Genomic DNA, 20,407 nt, shown 5'->3' on the forward strand with positions numbered 1-20,407 from the left:
ATCTACCTTCACCACCCACTTCGGCAGTGTGTTCCAGATCCTAACCACTCACTGGCAAAAGAACCAAAGGTGACATGAGGAAAAACTTTTTTACACAATCACCTTAAATCTATGTCCTTGACCCTTCCGCCAATGGGAACAGTTTCTCTCTATCTACTCTGTCTGGACTCTTCATGATTTTGAATACCTCTATCAAATCTCCTCACAACCGTCTCTGTTCCAAGGAGAACAACCCCAGCTTCTCCAGTCTATCCCCATAACTAAAGCCCCTCATCCCTCAAATCATTCTAGTAAATCTCTTCTTCACCCTTTCTAAGGCCTTCACATCTTTCCTAAAGTGCAGTGCCCAGAACTGGACACAATACTCCAGTTGTGGCCGAACCAGTATTTTATAAAGGTTCATCATGACTTCCATACTTTTGTACTCTATGCCTCTATTTATAAAGCCCAGGACCCGTATGCTTTTTTAACCGCTTTCTCAACCTGCCCTGCCACCTTCAACGATTTGTGCTCATATACCCCCCCACCCCCCCCCCCGATTTCTCTGTTCCTGTAACCCTTTTAGGGTTGTGCCCTCTGGTTTATATTGCCTCTCCTCGTTCTTCCAACTGAAATGTATCACTTTGCATTTTTCTGCGTTAAATTTCATCAGCCACGTGTCCGCCCATTCCACCAGCCTGTCTATATCCTCTTGAAGTCTATCACTATCCTCCTCACTGTTAACTAGTTTTGTGTCATCTGCAAATTTTGAAATGGTGCCCTGTACACCCAAGTCTAAGTCATTAATATATATTAAGAAAAGCCGTGGTCCCAGCACTGACCCCTGGGGAACACCACTGTACACCTCCCTCCAGTCCGAAAAACAACCATTCACCACTACTCTCTGCTTCCTGTCCCTTCGCCAATTCTGTATCCATGTTGCTACACCCTCTTTATTCCATGGGCCGCAATCTTGATGATAAGCCTACCATGCGGCACTTTATCACACGCCTTTTGAAAGTCCATATACACCAGATCAACTGCATTGCCCTCATCTACCCTCTCTGTTACCTCATGAAAAAACTCCATCAGGTTAGTTAAACACAATTTAGAATCATAGAAGTTTACAACATGGAAACAGGCCCTTCGGCCCAACATGTCCATGTCGCCCAGTTTATACCACTAAGCTAGTCCCAATTGCCTGCACTTGGCCCATATCCCTCTATACCCATCTTACCCATGTAACTGTCCAAATGCTTTTTAAAAGACAAAATTATACCCACCTCTACTACTGCCTCTGGCAGCTCGTTCCAGACACTCACCACCCTTTGAGTGAAAAAATTGCCCCTCTGGACCCTTTTGTATCTCTCCCCTCTCACCTTAAATCTATGCCCCCTCGTTATAGACTCCCCTACCTTTGGGAAAAGATTTTGACTATCTACCTTATCTATGCCCCTCATTATTTTATAGACTTCTATAAGATCACCCCTAAATCTCCTACTCTCCAGGGAAAAAAGTTTCAGTCTATCCAACCTCTCCCTATAAGTCAAACCATCAAGTCCCGGTAGCATCCTAGTAAATCTTTTCTGCACTCTTTCTAGTTTAATAATATCCTTTCTATAATAGGGTGACCAGAACTGTACACAGTATTCCAAGTGTGGCCTTACTAATGTCTTGTACAACTTCAACAAGACATTCAATAAGATCATGGCTGATCTGATCCTAACCTCAAATTTAAATTGATGTCCAAATTCCTGCCCGCTCCCCGTAACCTCTAATTCCCTTTACTTCTAGGAAACTGTCTATTTCTGTTTTAAATTTATTTAATGATGTAGCTAATCAATCCACCCTTGTCCCGGATTATTGTTTCCAAAAGTTTCCCCGCCACTGAGGTTAAACTGACTGGCCTGTAGTTCCTGGGTTTATCCTTACACCCTTTTTTGAACAAGGGTGTAACATTTGCAATTCTCCAGTCCTCTGGCACCACCCCCGTATCTACGGATGTTTGGAAGATTATGGCCCGTACCTCTGCAATTTCCACCCTTCCTTCCCTCAGCAGCCTAGGATGCATCCCATCCGGACCGGGTGACTTATCAACTTTAAGTACATCTAGCCTTTCAAGTACCTCTTCTTCATCAATTTTTAGCCCATCCATTATCTCAACTATATCTTCCTTTACTGGACTGTGGCAGCATCTTCTTTCTTGGACAGATGCAAAGAACTCATTTAGTATCTTGGCCGTCCCCATAACCTCCATGAGTTGAAGTTGATCACCTTTATGGTCCCTAATCGCACCCCCCCCCCCCCCCTTCCTCTTGCTACCTAGGTTGCTAGGTTATCTTATCTCAGCCAGAGCAGCAGTAATTGTATGGCATTTGGCTTGAATGCCATTAAAGAGGAGAAAGGAGGCTAGGGCTGTAACATTAAATTTTGCCCAAGTATGGTTCAAGTCTTTCAAAGTTAGGTCTTTTCCAAGATAAAATCTCACTCCAATCTGACAAATTTACAGCATCCAGCAGTGTGCCTTACTAATGAACTCTTAAATATAAAGATTCATGCCAGCATGACTGACTTAACATTTCTTGAATATGACATTGAGTGCATGCCAAGTCTGTTTTCATATAAAAGATGTAATGTAAAGGAAAATAGCTTGTTTTCATTTGCAAAAGCACCCATTTTTGCTTTAGCCATAATAATAGGCTTCCTTTGCAGCTCATTTGAACAATGTTCACACTGTTCATCCCCCAAGAAAAAACACCATATAAAACAGAATTATTGACTTAAAAACACGTTGAAACCATATTGGCAAGAAATTTTTAAGAGAAAATGCATTTTATGGGTAGCAGTTGGTATGAGTTGTGCCTTAATTCGGATGTAAAACGCATGCAACGCTGACAAATTTAGCAGTGCACATGCGTTCAGGCCGTTGCTAAGTTTGTTGGGCCTGTATTTTAGGCGTCCTGGGCAGTTGCCTAAAATGGGCGTTGGCCCTCTAGCATATGTTAATTAAGGACGTAACTCTCAGAATCCTTCAGCAGATCCTGTTGCCGCCAACGAAAGGCAATTTTTAAAAAAAATTAAATTTTTTTTAGAAAACCTTGCTTTTGGGCTGTACCTTCTGGTCAGTTCCCAGCGAGGCAAGTGGCCTGACATTCGGCACCTTTGATGTGCGAGCTGCCTGTGGAGGAGCAACAGGCACCGGCAGCTTGCGCATAAACTGTTAATGAGGCCCGAGGCCCAATTTTGGGCCAGTATCGGGCCTCCAATTTGAGGCCTATGCTACCTGTGTCATGGCCTGAAAATGGTCCCAGACAAATTTGTACCCCTATGTTTGATCTGTCATATTTGACTTGGCTGAATGCAAGATATGACTGAGTAGATGAGTTGAACTATAGCGTGGCCTACTCCTGCTCCTATTTCTTATGTTCTTATTAAAACAGAAATAGACAGTTTCCTAGAAGTAAAGGGAATTAGGAATTACGGGAAGCGGGCAGGAAATTGGACATGAAGCTGAGTTCGGATCGGTCAGGGCCCTGTGGGTGGCGGAGCGACCCAGGGGCTGAGTGGCCGGGTCCTGCTCCTACTTCTTGTGTTCTTTAGATTTGAAGTTAGGATCAGATCAGCCATGATCTTATTGAATGGCGGAGCAGGCTCGAGGGGCCGATTGGCCTACTCCTGCTCCTATTTCTTATGTTCTTTGAGAGATTAGATATGAAATTAGTCTTTGTTGTGATTGACTTTGTTGTGATTGGCCAGGACAGACAATCAATTGATTTTTGAGTAAAATGGAATGCTATATCTAAATTAAATATTTTTAAAGCCAAACAATTTTTTTCTGCTTTAGTCAAGCTGTTTATTTTTATGTATACTGCTGTAATGATTTTCAAAAGGGATTCTGCATCTTCAGCTTGTTGATATTGAAGGGGAGAAACTTGTTTTTTAGTATTAGTTTATGAAGGTCCTTATTGAGGCTGGGTACAACGTTAGAGGTTCGACATTGAACTGTCTTGTCCATATGATACAATTGTGTACTTAATATGTTCATAATCTATATTATCAGTAATATCTTTTTTTCTTTACAGATGAAATGCCCATTATAGCAGTAATGGTGGCCCTCTCATCACTGTTGGTCATCGTATTTATTATTATAGTCCTTTATATGCTGAGGTAAGTGACCATTAATAATTTAAGCTTACAAGCATATTCATTGTACTGCTCCATAGTTCAAGTAGAAGTCTTTTGCACCTTTGGTCCATTATTTATTATTTATAATTGTCACCACTCTTAATTTGTCTATGTGTACGTACTCTTCTTAACTTTTTTCTACAGTTAGTCTAAAATAACTGTTACATAATTATTCTGTACCATTCCCTCTGATTCCTGTTAATACCATTGCCGAATCCCCCACCATCAACATCCTGGGAGTCACCATTGACCAGAAACTTAAATACTATGGCTACAAGAGCAGGTCAGAGGCTGGGTATTCTGTGGCGAGTGACTCACCTCCTGACTCCCCAAAGCCTTTCCACCATCTACAAGGCACAAGTCAGGAGTGTGATGGAATACTCTCCACTTGCCTGGATAAGTGCAGCTCCAACAACACTCAAGAAGCTCGACACCATCCAGGACAAAGCAGCCCGCTTGTTTGGCATCCCATCCACCACCCTAAACATTCACTTCCTTCACCACCGGCGCACTGTGGCTGCAGTGTGTACCATCCACAGGATGCACAGCAGCAACTCGCCAAGGCTTCTTCGACAGCACCTCCCAAACCTGCGACCTCTACCACCTAAAAGGGCAAGGGCAGCAGGCACATGGAAACAACACCACCTGCACGTTTCTCCCCCCCCCCCCCCACCCCCCCCAAAGTCACGCACCATCCCGACTTGGAAATATATCGCCGTTCCTTCATCGTCGCTGGGTCAAAATCCTGGAACTCCCTTCCTAACAGCACTGTGGGAGAACCTTCACCTCACGGACTGCAGTGGTTCAAGAAGGCAGCTCACCACCACCTTCTCAAGGGCAATTAGGGATGGGCAATAAATGCTGGCCTTGCCAGCGATGCCCACATCCCATGAACGAATTTTTAAAAATGTAAATGTCTACTTTTAATATGTTTGTACATCATTGACCTGCATATGGTTAAATTCAAGATTAATTGGTGAGATATCAATACTGTCTTGAAATTAAGGGTACAGAACAACTAGGCAGTAGGATCAGTAGCTGTTCTTTTGTGAAACGTCTGATTTAGCCTACAGCTGTTTTCAGAAGCCTGTAGAAGGTTGCTTCTATCTATCAATATTGGAATGAGTTCAGTGGTTCTTGAGACCACCTATTATACACCCTGGTCTTGCAAATGCAAGAATTTCCTGCCAAGATGATGAATGGTTACCTGCTTCGAGCATACATACTTGTTTTTGTTCAGCTGTTGGTTGCAAAATCCTTTACGAGATGGTGAATTTTCTACTAACACCTCTTCTTGTCAGGAAGCATCTGGCCTTTGCTAATAGCTTATCAAGTGGGAAATTACAAATATAAGTTTGCATCTTTCCATTATGGCAGAATGCATTGGAGCATCAGTACACTGTTGTGCTTGTGTTATACAGCATTCTCTTTATAAAACATCATGTTACAATATGATGCATTGTATTAACAAATTACTAACTTTGTGGAATTCATCTGTCAGGTTTAAAAAATACAAGCAGGCTGGAAGTCATTCAAATTCCTTCAGGTTGTCCAATGGCAGAACAGATGATACAGGTGGGTTTCAAAGCCAGATCTATTAAATGGAAAAGTGACACGAATACATTGAAAGCTTCAACTTGATATCCAATTGTAAAATGACATAATTGATAGCCCCAAGACAATTGATTTAATTTACGGTTAGATATGAAGATGTATTACTAATATTACAGCAGTGGTTCTTCAGTGTGTACTCATATGAGCTCATAGTTTAAAAACGGCAACTGCTTCGAATGTCAGAGCAAAGAATGATTTTTTTAAAAAATTTGTTGTGTTGTGTACATTTAGCCTGAATAAAAACAATTGCCTTTAGTGGTATGTATTGTCAGAAAAAGCTGCTGATTTCCTACATATCCTTCAAATTCTTACTGTGTATGTTGCTTATAGTGGTCAATGGAATTCAAATTTTTTATGGTGGTATGGAAGGGAGAAAGTCGTTGAGCTCAAATTTCCACTATAAACATCTTCAATTTATACCATGAATAAACCAAGTTACATTTTTGATAGTTTATTCTGGAACCTTTCAGAGCTGAATTTCTGCTACCGTAGACCCTGGCAAACTCCAGTCAGATTTGCTGGGGCAAAACAGCACACAGCAGTCACTCTTCAAGCAGTTGTCACAGAACATATTTATGTTATGGCTTCTTTCAGTATCATTTTCGAATAAGCCATCATCCAACTAGGGTGCATGCATGAGATAAAGATCTTTCGTGCGCATGCATGCTCTCTTTTTTTCTCTCTTTTTCTGAGTCAAATGATGTGCTTTTTATGAGGATAGGCGTGTCATGCCATATAATGCATAAAATATTATTGTGTTGGTAAGGTGGAGCCATGTCCCTTTAAGCTACAAAGTTTAATTTTTATTAGGTAAACAATCTTGGGTCGATTAGTTTAACTGGTGAAGGACTCCTCCAGTCAACCAGAATTTAATTGCTCTTGAGGCTGCAGGTCAGAACCCAAAATGAACTACCTGGCTTTCTTTCCCCTTTTTAAATTGCGATTGTTAAGGAAACATTCTGAATAAACGACTTGTTGATCTGTTTGTGATAGCAGTTGAGAGAAGAATGTTGGCCATGACAGCAAGAGCACTGCCTGTTCTTCCGGTCGTACCATGGGACCTTTCATATTCACCTAAAGCACCAGAACATGCAGACCAACCCTCAGTTTCACATCTTACCCAAAGGACAGCACCTCTGACATTGCAGTGCTTCTTCAGTACTGCACTGAAGTGTCAGCCTAGATTATGTGCTTTAGGCCTGGAATGAGGCTTGAGCCCACAACCTTCTGACTCAGAGGTGAGAGCGTTACCAATTGAGCCAAGCTGAGAAAAAGTAGACCTTTTAAAGTGTAGTTGGCACATGAATGAACGATTGGTGGGATCCAAATTTGGTTTTATAGTGGCCTACTTTATAGCTTTTAATCACTTTGGAGTGCTATGTAATTTTTAAATAAAGCTAAATTCCTATGTACCCTCAGACACTGATGCAACAACTTTTTCTGAGAACTAATGGTTCAAATCATAGAAAATGATCCACATTGAAATGAATGTTTCGTGTACAGTAAGAACCATGAGTTTAAACCAGAATGCATGTGCTTTTCTAGTTATATAATAGCTAACTAATTTTAGTTGTTTAAAATTTAAAAAAAACATTGTTGCAAGTAAAAAATGAAATAACCAGAAGGATCTACATGTATGCATGATGTCACAGCGTTCATTATACTGGCAATTGGGCTAGGTCCTCCTGTAATTTAGATGTGTCAGAGCCTGAAGTTTTTGTCGTGATTTCTGAGATTTTATTTAATGGCTTCTGAGTTGGATGGTATTGTTTTTTAGTTGATGTTTTCGTGAATACTAAAATTTGACTCTAAGGAAGGTTTACTTTCCTAGTATTTATTTGCTTTTTGAGTAACAATGAACAATCATTGTTAAAATGGCAATGCTTAGAAAGGGACCAAGTAACTCACTGAGATTCATTGTTTATTTTGTTTTCTGTTTTCTATTCCATATATCTAACTGACCCATTTTAAATTTGCCCCTCCCTTCAAGACAGACTGGAGTAATAAGGGCATTTTAATCTCCTACCCATGGAAATATTTTAATTTTCTTAGGCCCAAAGGTAGTTTTGGGAAGTTAGTGAAAGGCAACTAAGAGTGGCTTACTTACCTGTGCTATCAAAGCAGTTCCATTATGGTCAGTACATCTGACATGTTGGGTCACTTTAGACTGCTGCCTAATGTGCTTCAGTTGAATGTTTAATATTTATTGGGAAATATGGCAGAGGGGAACTTTACCTCCAGAAAGAATTAGTGGGGGTGGTACTTAATATTGTAGGTATTTTTGCCTCTCTTTCATGGTCCCCCTTAATCATTTTGCTTTATATAGACTAACATTCTAAAAATGAACATTAAAAGTGAACTAAGTACAGCAGATAAAGTTTAAACAAACCCGTAACTGTACACTGAAAGATTCAAAGGCAACCATATCTGCACACACAAGTAAATTAAATCAAACCAAAATTAAATAATTTGCTCCAATTGCATCTCTACAGAATCAGCAATATATGAGACAAGTTCCCAAAATATAATGCTGACTGGTGCAGCTCTCAGTGCAGTATCTTAGTTCTCTACTTTGGATAATTGTAGGCAGCCATGTTACTTTATCATTGTTTGAGACAAAAAATGATTTTGAGAATGTTGAATGTGTTGATTTAAAAAAAACAAATCATGCACAATTTTCCACTATATTTGTGTGATTATACTCCAAATATGTGAACTGTGCACAATTCTATTTTCAAGCTTTTTTGTGTTCACTTCAGCAGCTTCTTTTGAGACCACCCCACTTTGCTCATCTCTGGTAAAGTCAATGTTATGTTCTCATTCTCTTCCTTTTCAACATTCCCTTCCATATTGTGCTGTTCTTTGTGTTCTACTCTTTTGAACCAGAGCTTGCTTTTTACATGACTTTATTTTTTGCATTTGAAGTATGTTTGTACAGCATGATGTGTGTTAAGATTGTAAATATTTGTGCTCTTTTTCTATCAAATTTGGTGTTCTTTGGTATCATAATTTTGGAAATACTAATAGCTCAATATAACATTCCTTGTGGCCCAAATATCACATGTAATTGCAAGTCTTACAGATCTTAACAATCACTCCTCTCTGCTCTCACAAATATCCTCTCATTACTGGTCATCATAGGTGGGTGTAATCTACAGCAGAACAATGCCTGTAATTCAATACTAAATGGTAATCTCAGTCGAATACCACAAATATGGCTAATAGGGAAATGGAAGAGTTCACACAAATACTGGAAGGTGTGCTAAAAAGTTGAAGTTAATGCACATTGTTAGGACAGAGGAAAAGGATCATTGCTCTGAATCGACCTGTGCTATACCTTACCTAATGCTCAGTGCTAACACTGGATGATAAAAGTACAAAAATGTTTTAATTTCCCAATGCTAACCTTGACATTAATGTTAAATGTAACCAAACATGGTTACTCTTGGCACCGATAGATAATTTTTACTACTTGCTGATAATTAGCTGCTGCATACATTGCAATCCTGTTCCTTTAGTTCCTGCACACCTATCCACTTGATTATCCTCTACTGTACTCAGGATGTGTTACAGCAGCTTTTTTAAAATAAATGTCATATAGGGTAGTGAATAACTAGTAGTAAACTTAAGGCTATAATTCCACCCCTGGGTTAAGCTGAAATGCAATAACTCTTTGGAAAAAAATGTCCCCTTCTGTCCGTTTAATTTAATTATTTCTTTGGCTTTTTATATAAAAAAATTAAATTTACTAACACATTTTATTACAAAATACTTGATTAAAATGAATGAAGTCTGCTTGCCGGCTTGAGCAATACAGCCTGAATTTGTGGGTGTCATTTCTCTTCCTGACAGATTTTGTGGGCGTGTCTTCTCCTTACAGACTTTTCCAGGCACGCTGCTCAGAGGCTGGGTTGATAGCACACCGGAAATGCTCTCTCTTTGAACTATCCACTCAGTTGAATTGCCATTTTGTAACTCGACTTCCTATTTACTATATTTGGCAGATAACTTAGTAACACTTGTGCAGTATTTAATATAGCATTGGAGTATTATTTTGCAACACATTTAAAAGAACTGCACAGTACAATGTGCTAGATTCTTAATTAAAGTGAGGTGGCGATACAGCAATTAAGGAAGTCATGATTTTTGAATGAGGTCTATAAATCCCGATTAGATGGAACATGGATAAAATTAGATGAAATTCCCAACCAAAATGCTTAGGCCTAAAGAGCAATCTCTTTATTGTAGTACAGCCTATGGCTGATAATGTAGAGTGATTGTGGACAACATGATTTCATGCATTGCATTTTTTGTGCTTGACTAACTTCTTCCATTTATGCTTTTGAATAAGTTTATCCAAGAATAAGTTTTAAGCTCTAAGAGCTTTCAAATTGACCTTTTTTTAATATTTCAAATTCTTCAATCCAAATTATAAGTGATGCTCAAACCACAGACATGTTCCCCAGATAACTTGGAAGCAATCAAGTGGTCGATGATTTCTTCTGGTTTAACTTTTCTAGATCTGTTTTTGATTTTCTTTTTGGTTGCTGTGCTCTTGAGCAGTATTGACCAAATGTTTGCCAACTGTGAAGAGTACATTTATGCATGGCTAAGACTAAAGTAGCGTGCTTGTAAATTTTGTCTACCCACCACCCCCCCCCCAAAAAAAAGAGCACATCTCTCCAGTTCTGAGTTAGAATTAATCTGTGTTTTCCCCCGTGACCCAATTCAATCAACAATGTTCTGTGCCAAGAATTGTGGGTACTACCCACTTCCTTGTGCAGCAATTTGGTGCTTCAGCACAATGGTTTAGAAACTTTGAGTCAGAAATCGCACAGAGCGATGAGGCAATGCTCACCGCAGATCCTGCGAATTTAATTAATGAAAATACTTACTGCAGGCTCTTGAATTGCTTGAATTTGAACTTTAAACAAAATGTGTGCTATCAACCCAGCCTCTGAGCAGCGTGCCTAGAAAAGTCTGTAAGGAGAAGACACACCCACAAAATCTGTCAGGAAGGGAAATGACACCCACAAATTCAGGCTGCATTGCTCAAGCCGGCAAGCAGACTTCATTCATTTTAATCAAGTATTTTGTAATAAAATGTGTTATTAAATGTGTTAGTAAATTTAAATTTTTTAAATAAAAAGCCAAAGAAATAATTAAATTAAACGGACAGAAGGGGGCATTTTTTTAATTTTTAAATTTAAAAAAAAAAATAATTTTTTAATGACCAAAAACAATCAAAATAAGGAGTAATATGAGACTCCACATTTTTAACAGTTAACTTTTAGTTGTTTGACAGTCATTAAGACTTAGTTTAGACCTGGTATTTTTAAGCATACCTGTTTGGTGGTGTAATTAGTTACTTTTCAGCTGGGCAGATAAGCAAGTTTGAGCTTTTTCGATTATTTCTCTGATTGCAGCGTGCGATGGCCCTTTAATTCGAAGCTGTCATATCGCCAGCGGACCACTAGGAGCAAGTTCATGATTTCCGCGATTTACTGCGCTTGTGCAAACGCGGGAACTTGCTCCTTCAATTCACCACTAAAAACTGAGAGCGTTGTTGAGCTCCTCTGTTATTTCGGGAACAATTTCTGGCCCAATATATTGTAAGTGGGCAAAGGAGGGATCTACTAAAAACTGAATCGAGGAATAAAAAAAATCTCACAATGTCAACTAAAGGAATCGAGTCAAACCTAGTAATAGAATGAAACTTAAATCACTCACAATTGGTCTGGTTCCGATGAATCCAGTAAAAGGCAGACTGCAATAAAGTTTAAAAATGTAGTAGTAAATGAAGCTTCCATGCCCAGTAAGGTAATATAGAACTCAAAGATGTCCTAAAACCTGTGAATAAGCTCACACATTCTAGTTTGTTATGAGATGAATAAATTATCGGGGCAGACTGCAGTGCTTTAGTTTTCATTTGAAAATCCAGTTTGTAATTTCAAGCAAAACTTTTTCAAATGTGTAAACTGGCATCAAATGCAAGGAGAATGTACCAAACATCTATTACTAGGTTAAGCTAGACTCCATTAGATCACATTGTGAGATTTTTTTTCCCCCTCAATTCAGTTTTTATTAGATCTCTCCTTTGCCTACTTAAAAATTTATAATAAGTTTATAAACCACTGTGTTGGAGCACTAACGTGCTGTGCAAGGAAATGGGTTGTGCCCACAATTCCTGGCGCAGGACTTTGTTGATTGAGCTGGGTCATGGGGGAAAACACAGATGTTAGGTGAGGTTTTGTAATGGTTATAATTCAGTTAGATTAATTCAGTTAGATTTAGCATACTTATGGAAAAGGACAAAGATAGACCAGGAGTAAAAGTTCTCAATTGGGGAAAGGCCAATTTTACTAAGCTGTGATGTGATTTAGCACAAGTGGACTGGAAACAGCTACTTGAAAGTAAATCAGTGTCAGAGCAGTGGGAGGCATTCAGGGAGGAGTTAGCGAGGGTTTCGAACAAATATGTTCCCATGAAGAAAAAGAATGGGACTCCCAAATCTCGAGCCCCCTGGATGTCAAGGGGCATACAGGGTAGTGTAAGGCAAAAAAGGAAGCTTATAGAATTGTTACAGCACAGAAGGAGGCCATTCGACCCATCGAGCCTGTGCTGGCTGTCAGATTCTGAGAGCTCAATACTGCAGAAAGCCTAGAGGAGTATAGAAAGTGCAGGGATGAAATTTAAAAGGAAATTAGGAAAGCGAAGAGAAAATATTGGCAAGTAAAATCAAGGATAACCCAAAATTATTTTATAAATACATAAAGAGCAAGAGGATAACGAAGGAAAGAGTATTAGAGACAAAAAAGGTAACTTGTGTGTGGAGGCGGAAGACATGGGTATGGTTCTTAATGAATACTTTGCATCTGTCTTCACAAAAGATGGGGACGATGCAGACATTATAGTTAAGGAGGACAAGTGTGAAATATTGGATGGGATAAAAGTAGTGAGAGAGGAAATATTAAGGGGTTTAGCATCTTTGAAAGTAGATAAATCGCCAGGCCCGGATGAAATGTATCCCAGGCTAAGAGAAGAAAAGGAGGAAATAGTGGAGACTCTGACCATCATTTTCCAATCCTCTCTGGCTACAGGCTTGGTGTTGGAGGATTAGAGGACTTCTAACGTTGTATCGTTGTTTAAAAAGGGAGAAAGGGATAGACCAAGTAATTACAGGCCAGTCAGCCTAACCTCAGTGGTGGGCAAATTATTGGAAAAAATTCTGAGGGACAGTATTAATCGTCGTTTAGAAAGGTACGGATTAATCAAGGACAGTCAGCATGGATTTGTTAAGGGAACGTCGTGTCTGACTAATGGATTGAATTTTTGGAGGAGGTAACAAGAAGGGTCGATGAGGGTATCGCATTTGAGGTAGTCTACATGAATTTTAGCAAGGCTTTTGACAAGGTCCCACATGGCAGACTGGTCAGAAAAGTAAAAGCCCATGAGATCCAAGTGAAAGTGGCAAGTTGGATCCAAAATTGGCTTAGTGACAGGAAACAAAGGGTAATGGTCGACGAGTGTTTTTGTGACTGGAAGGTTGTTCCGCAGGGCTCAGTACTAGGTCCCTTGCTTTTCGTGGTATATATCAATGATTTAGACATAAATGTAGGGGGCATGATTAAGAAGTTTCCAGATGATATAAAAATTGGCCGTATGATTGATAGTGAGGAGGAAAGCTGTAGACTGCAGGAAAATATTAATGGACTGGTCAGGTGGGCAGAAAAGTGGCAAATGGAATTCAATCTGAAAGAAGTGTAAGGTAATGCATTTGGGAAGGGGAAACAAGGCAAGGGACAATAAATGGGAGGATACAGAGAGACCGTGGAGTGCATGTCCAAAGATCCCTGAAGGTAGCAGGACAGGTAGATAAGGTGGTTAAGAAGGCATACGGGATACTTTCCTTTATTAGACAAGGCATGGAATATAAGAGCAGGGAAGTTATGCTAGAACAGTATAAAACACTAGGTAGGCCACAGCTAGAGTACTGCGTACAGTTCTGATCACCACATTACAGGAAGGATGTAATTGTACTGGAGAGGGTACAGAGGAGATTTACGAGGATGTTGTCAGGATGGGAGAATTTTAGCTATGAGGAAAGATTGGATAGGCTGGGGTTGTTTTCTTTGGAACAGAGGAGGCTGAGGGGAGATTTAATTGTGGTGTATAAAATTATGAGGGGCCTAGATAGAGTGTACAGGAAGGACCTATTTCCCCTAGCAGAGAGGCCAATAACCAGGGAGCATCGATTTAAAGTAATTGGTAGAAGGATTATAAGGGAGTTGAGGAGAATTTTTTTCACCCAGAGGGTGGTGGGTGTCTAGAACTCACTGCCTGAAAGGGTGGTAGTGGCAGAAACCCTCAACTCATTTAAAAAGTACTTGGATATACACTTGAAGTGCCGAACCTACAGGGCAACAGACTAAGAACCAGAAAGTGAGATTAGACTGGATAGCTGTTTTTCCAGCCGGTTCAGAAACAATGGGCCGAATGGCCTCCTGTGCCGTAAATTGATTCTAAAGTCTAGTAATCCAGAGGCCATGGGGGTAATTTTAACCTCAAAGAATGGGTGGGTTGGGGACGGGTGGGTTTGTAAAAAGAACAGATTTTCGAAGTGGGACTGCAACCCGGCTCCACCGCGCCCACTTTCGGGTTTAATCCAGGCACGATTGGAAACTCGGAAGTGCCATTCCTATTTATTGCCGGCACACGGATTGTTAAAGGGGCAGTGTACCTCATTGTGATAGTTGAGGCACTTAAATTTTTGGGTTTCCCATCACTTCTGATTCTCGTCAGGTGAGAGGAGGGGAGAAGAGCTGGATCCATGAGGTAAGTGCCTTTATTGTACTGCTTGTGGGCCAGGAGGAGCAGGAGTGCTTCTTGCAGGCCCAACAAGCTTACCTGGCATGATCGAACCTCTGTGTTCAGCTGATGTAGCCCCGCCCCCCCCGATGGTAGACATCCCATGGTCGAGACACCACCCCCCCCCCCCCCCCCCCCCCGTTGCACGGCCTCCGACCCGACCTGACCCCCCCCACCGCTGCGCGGCCTCCGACCCACCCACCCCCTGCTCATACGTGTGCCCCCACTATTTTCCCAGCCCCCACCCTGCAAATTTTTCCAAGGTCCTGTCCTGGTCTTCATGGCCCCCTCCCTGTCCAATCTTCTCCACGTCCGCTTCCCCCTCTTCCCAATGTCTCCATGACCCATGATACCTCCCTCCCTCCTTTCTGATTCGTGGCTCCTTTCCCTCCAGACAGGGAGCCAGCCTGACAACCAGGCTCCCTGGCTGGCGCCCGGGGGATCCGGAAGCATATATAATTACCTTTTAAATCGAGACCACAGATTATTGTCTTTTGGGAAGGAAACCTATCCTTACCCGATCTGACCTATATGTGATGCCAGTTCCACACCAATGTGGTTGACTCTTAACTGCCCTTGGAAATGTCCTAGCAAGTCACTCAGTTGTATCAAATCACTGGGAAGAGAAACAAAAATCAAACCAGATGGTCCACTCCACTGCGATGTAGGCAATGAGTTAGGACACAACTAGGCACACCTCGCCAATCAACTTTGAAAATTTGTCTGCATTCCGTCTGTCCCCGTAACATCATTGGTAGGGGTGACCACCGCACAGTCCTTGTGGAGACCAAGTCATATCTTCACACTGAGGACACTCTCCTTCGCATCCTGTTACACTACGACCTTAGGATAGATTAAGAACAGATCTAGCAGTTCAAAACTGAGTGCACTGGACAGAGCAACAGCTATCCGCCCTGACAGTATCCCAGCTGCAATGTTGAAGGCCTGTACTCCACAACTAGCCATGCCCCTAGCCAAGCTGTTCCAGAACAGCTACAACTCTGGTATCCAACAGACAATGTGGAAAATTGCACAGGTATAGCCTGTCCACGAAAACCAATCTAACCCGGCCAATTATCGCCCTGTAATCTTACTCCCAATCACTAGCAAAATGATGGAAGCAATTGTCAACAGCGCTATCAAGTGGCACTAACTAATCAATAACCCGCACACCAATGCTTAACTTTGGTTCCATCAGGATCTAGCCCTCATTACAGCTTTGGTCTAAACATGAGCACGAGCTGAATTCCAGAGGTGAGGTAAGAGTGACTGCCCTTGACGTCAAGGCAGAATGCAACTGTGTGAGACACCAAAAAGCCCTAGCCAATGGGGACCGGGGGAAAATTTTCCAGTGGCTTCGGTCATAATTGGCACAATAGAAGATGCTTGTGGTTGTTTGAGGCCTATCATTTCGCAACCTCTCAGATAATGAAGCAGTCCGTGCCCGCATGCAGCAAGACCTGGACAACGTTCAGGCTTGGGCTGATAAGTGGAAAGTAACATTCGTGCCAGGCAATGACCACCTCCAACAAGAGACAGTCTAACCACCACCCACCCCCCCTTGACATTCAACGGCATTACCATCGCCCAATCCCCCACCATCAACATCCTGGGGGTCACCATTGACCAGAAACTTAACTGGACCAGCCACGTAAATACTGTGGCTACAAGAGCAGGTCAGAGGCTGGGTATTCTGCGGCGAGTGACTCACCTCCTGACTCCCGAAAGCCTTTCCACCATCTACAAGGCACAAGTCAGGAGTGTGATGGAATACTCTCCACTTGCCTGGAGTGCAGCTCCAATAACACTCAAGAAGCTCGACACCATCCAGGACAAAGCAGCCCACTTGATTGGCACCCCATCCACCTTCCTAAACATTCACTCCCTTCACCACCGGCGCACTGTGGCTGCAGTGTGTACCATCCACAGGATGCACTGCAGCAACACGCCAAGGCTTCTTCGACAGCACCTCCCAAACCCGTGACCTCTACCACCTAGAAGGACAAGGTCAGCAGGCACATGGGAACAACACCACCTGCACGTTCCCCTCCAAGTCATACACCATCCTGACTTGGAAATATATCGCCGTTCCTTCATCGTCGCTGGGTCAAAATCCTGGAACTCCCTACCTAACAGAGAACCTTCACCATACGGACTGCAGAAGTTCAAGGCGGCGGCTCACCACCACCTCCGCAAGGGCAATTAGGGATGGGCAATAAATGCTGGCCTTGCCAGCGATGCCCACATCCCATGAACGAATTTTTAAAAAACACATCTTAGTTCCAGGACATTGCTGCAGGAGTTCCTCAGGGCAGGTCCAAGGCCCACCTCCCCATAACATTCATTGGCATTACCATTGATGAACCCCCACCATTAACATCCTGACTGTCATAATTGTCCTGACAGTCAACTGCACCAGCCACGTAAATACCGTGGCTGCTACAGTAAGTCAGAGGGTGGGTATTGTGCAGCGTGTGGCTTACTTCCTGACTCCCCAAAACCTCCCCACTACCGACAAGGCACTAGTCAGGAGTGTGATGGAATACTTTCTACTTGCTTGGATGATTGCAGCTTTAACAATACTCAAGAAGCTCAACACCATCCAGGACAAAGCAGCCCGCTTGATCAGCACCTCGTCCACTAGCCTAAACACCCACTCCCTCCCCCACTGGAGTAGTGTGGCTACAGTGTGTAATTTTTACAGGATGCACTGCAGCAATTTGCAAAGGCTTCTTCGGCAGCATCTCCAAGCCTGCAACCTCCGCCACCTTGAAGGCCAAGGGCAGCAGGTGCATGGGAACATCATCACCTCCAAGTTCTCCTCCAAGTTACATATCATACTGACTTTGATATATATTGCTGTTACTTCATCGTCATTGGGTCAAAATCCTGGAACTCCCTGCCTAACAGCATTGTGTTGGGGAAGGTGGCAGCCAATTTGTCCATAGCAAGGTCCTACAAATGGCAGTGGGCTAGATAAACGACAAGATAACCTGTTTTTGGTGGTTAGTTAAGGGATAAATTTTGGCCGGGGCACTGGGAGAACTCACCTGCTCTTCAAATACTGCCATGAAATTTCTTGCGTCTACCCGAGAGCGCAGCCGGGGTCTCAGTTTAACATCTCATCCAAAAGATGGCACCTCAATAGTGCAGCACTCTCTGTACTGCACTGAAGTGTCAGCCTAGATTATGTGCTCAAGTTTTGGAGTGGGACTTGAACCCACGACCTTTTGACTCAGAGGCAAAAGAGCTACCACTGAGTTGATGTGACACTTGATCACAATGAACTGATCGTAAAGCAGTAATCAGCAAGCTTGCGTTTCTCAGTACTTTAACCCTGTAAACTTCATCAGATAGTATCAAGTAGATTTGAAATGTGAAGGACCACTTCTGTTCCGTCAGTTTTGCACATCGTTTTACTTTAGATCAGTCTTTGCTAGTAGAATTTTCAAATTTTAATCACTGAATAATTAGTCATTATTAAACTAGTAGTTAATTGTAAATAGTTAAGGGTAATAGATGCATGCCACAGTATGATAGAACATTCCAATTTGGGTAAGAAGCAGAGGGCTAGGAGAAGAAAGAAAATGCATGTGCAAGCTTAGTGCATCTTTTTGCTGATCAGAGTCGAATGAAAGTAATTAGTGGAGTAGTCCATAGGCCAGCTTGGCAAGCCCCCCTCCTACACTAGTTGTAAGAGGCTGCAAATTCATTTGTAACTGCTTTGATAATTTTGTGTATTTTGGAGAAGGCAAATGTTAAAAAAAAATTCCTGCACACTTACTAAGCATTCTCATGTAAAAGTTTGTTTGTATGTATGTGTATTTTAATTAAATTTAAGCTTGTATTCTCTGAGGCCTACTAGCTTCTGTTGCAATTCTGAATTTGTCATTTAAAAAAGTATAAGCATGATTTTATCACAAGAGCACTACACTTTTAATTCTGAACCTCTTTGCATATTTCTGATGGAGCAATCGGTTTTATATTTTTGCATATAGAACTCCAGAGCATGCCACTGCTTGCAAGGTCTCCAAGCACCAACCGAAAGTACCCACCACTATCTATTGAGAAACTGGAAGAAGAAGCTAATCGGCGAATGGCAGATGACAATAAACTGTTCAGAGAAGAATTTAATGTAAATTTCTCTAGTTTTATTAAGTTTAGTTACTGCACCTGAAGTTCTTCTTTTAATATATACTCTATGACTCAGAGTGGTGCATTATCCTTCCTCACCCTTGTGGACGTTTCTGCAGTCTTTGACACAGTTGACCATACCATCCTCCTCCAAAGCCTCTCCTCCGTTGTCCAGCTGAGTGGGACTGCCCTCACCTGGTTCTGCTCTTACCTATCCAATCGGAGCCAGAAAATCTCCTGCAATGGCTTCTTTTCCCACCCCCGTACCGTTACTTTCGGAGTTCCCCAGGGACCCATCCTTAGCCCCCTGCTGTTTCTCATCTACATGTTGCCCCTCGGTGGCATCATCCGAAGACACGACATCAGATTCCACATGTACACTGATGACACCCAGCTCTATCTCACCACCACCTCCTTTCTCAACCCCTCTACAGGCGGTATCTGTTTGGGACACAGTTTTGTGGTCGGTAGCTGCACGTGAACAGCTGATCATCGTATTTACATTCCAAATCCTGTGATCCAATGTGCTGAAGATATCATGATGACTTTAAATGAGCTTTTTGGGGGTTCCCTGAACTTCATTTAAATGTATTGTTTTATTACCATCTTTAGTTTGATTGTTTGCTTCCTGATTCTTACAACTCTTGCAGTGAAGGTGATCATAATATTTGGCCTCCAAATTACTTTCTCTAGCCATTAGGGACTTTGCCACTGGCAGTTTAAAAAGTCATGGGAAATAGCTTTAAAGCCACATAAGCACAAGCTTGTGTATGTGCAGTTGTTTTCAAGTAAAACAGGCTGCTGTAGAGTCTGTCTGGTTAATTTCTACAGCATCAGAACTAGGAATTGGGATTGCAGAACCTTCCTTCAAAAAGTGGTTCTTCAATATAAATATCATTTTAGTTTGTCTAAATGTAGTCAAACTGGTTTGATGTATAATCAGTTTTTGTGTAGCCATTCATTCCTGGTTTAATATAAAACCAAACTCTTAAATCATTAACTGTCAAACAAAAAAAAAGTGCAAGGAACCTAATGGTAGTGGTATGTCTTAAATCTTCAGTGCTCAAGGGTTCAGCGTTTGACTCTTTATCAAAGCAATATACTGAAGTAAATTATGTTTCCATGGCAACACAGGCTCTCCCTGCATGTCCAATCCAGGCCACTTGTGAAGCTGCATCAAAGGAAGAAAATAAAGAGAAGAATCGATATGTTAACATCCTGCCTTGTACGTATTCAGACTGAATGCAAATAGTTGGTGATAGCATGATAAATTGTGCGATTTTGCAACCTATTATGTTAAAAACCCAGCTAGCTATATGTAATTGGTGTTTGCACGTAATCATTGCTGTGCTCTGTAGTAACCTTTTTGACTGACTGGAAAGTTCTTTCATCCGTGATCCAGCAGCATCCTCCCACAGTTTTTATTTAAGCACTAATGCTGAGATCTACTTGCAGAAGTGATGATCACTTTGTACACTTAAGATAGTGAAATTTGGGGAACTTGGAGGATGAGTCATCCTTGGTTCGTCGAATGCTCCTTCTGGAAGTCAGATCAAAAATATATTTGACAGAGGACTTGGAGAATCATAGAATAGAATATTTAATTGATATTTAATTAATATTTAAT

At 41.6% G+C, this 20,407-nt stretch overlaps 1 protein-coding gene across 5 annotated transcripts in view; it reads left to right on the top strand.

The window, feature by feature from the left end:
* Nucleotides 1–20,407, top strand: part of LOC137320273 (receptor-type tyrosine-protein phosphatase alpha) — a 258,755-nt gene that overhangs the window by 187,414 nt on the left and 50,934 nt on the right. For 4 of the 5 annotated variants that reach the window (XM_067982065.1, XM_067982061.1, XM_067982066.1 and 1 more), the window contains 4 exons: nt 4,062–4,146; nt 5,666–5,739; nt 18,645–18,781; nt 19,915–20,005. In XM_067982065.1, coding sequence (XP_067838166.1) covers nt 4,062–4,146; nt 5,666–5,739; nt 18,645–18,781; nt 19,915–20,005 — 387 coding nt within the window. Of the gene's footprint in view, nt 1–4,061; nt 4,147–5,665; nt 5,740–6,991; nt 7,017–18,644; nt 18,782–19,914; nt 20,006–20,407 lie in introns of those variants that run through there. The other variant, XM_067982067.1, reaches the window with a different exon arrangement.

Source organism: Heptranchias perlo, chromosome 1 (genome assembly GCF_035084215.1).
Source record: "Heptranchias perlo isolate sHepPer1 chromosome 1, sHepPer1.hap1, whole genome shotgun sequence".
NCBI lineage: Eukaryota > Metazoa > Chordata > Chondrichthyes > Hexanchiformes > Hexanchidae > Heptranchias > Heptranchias perlo.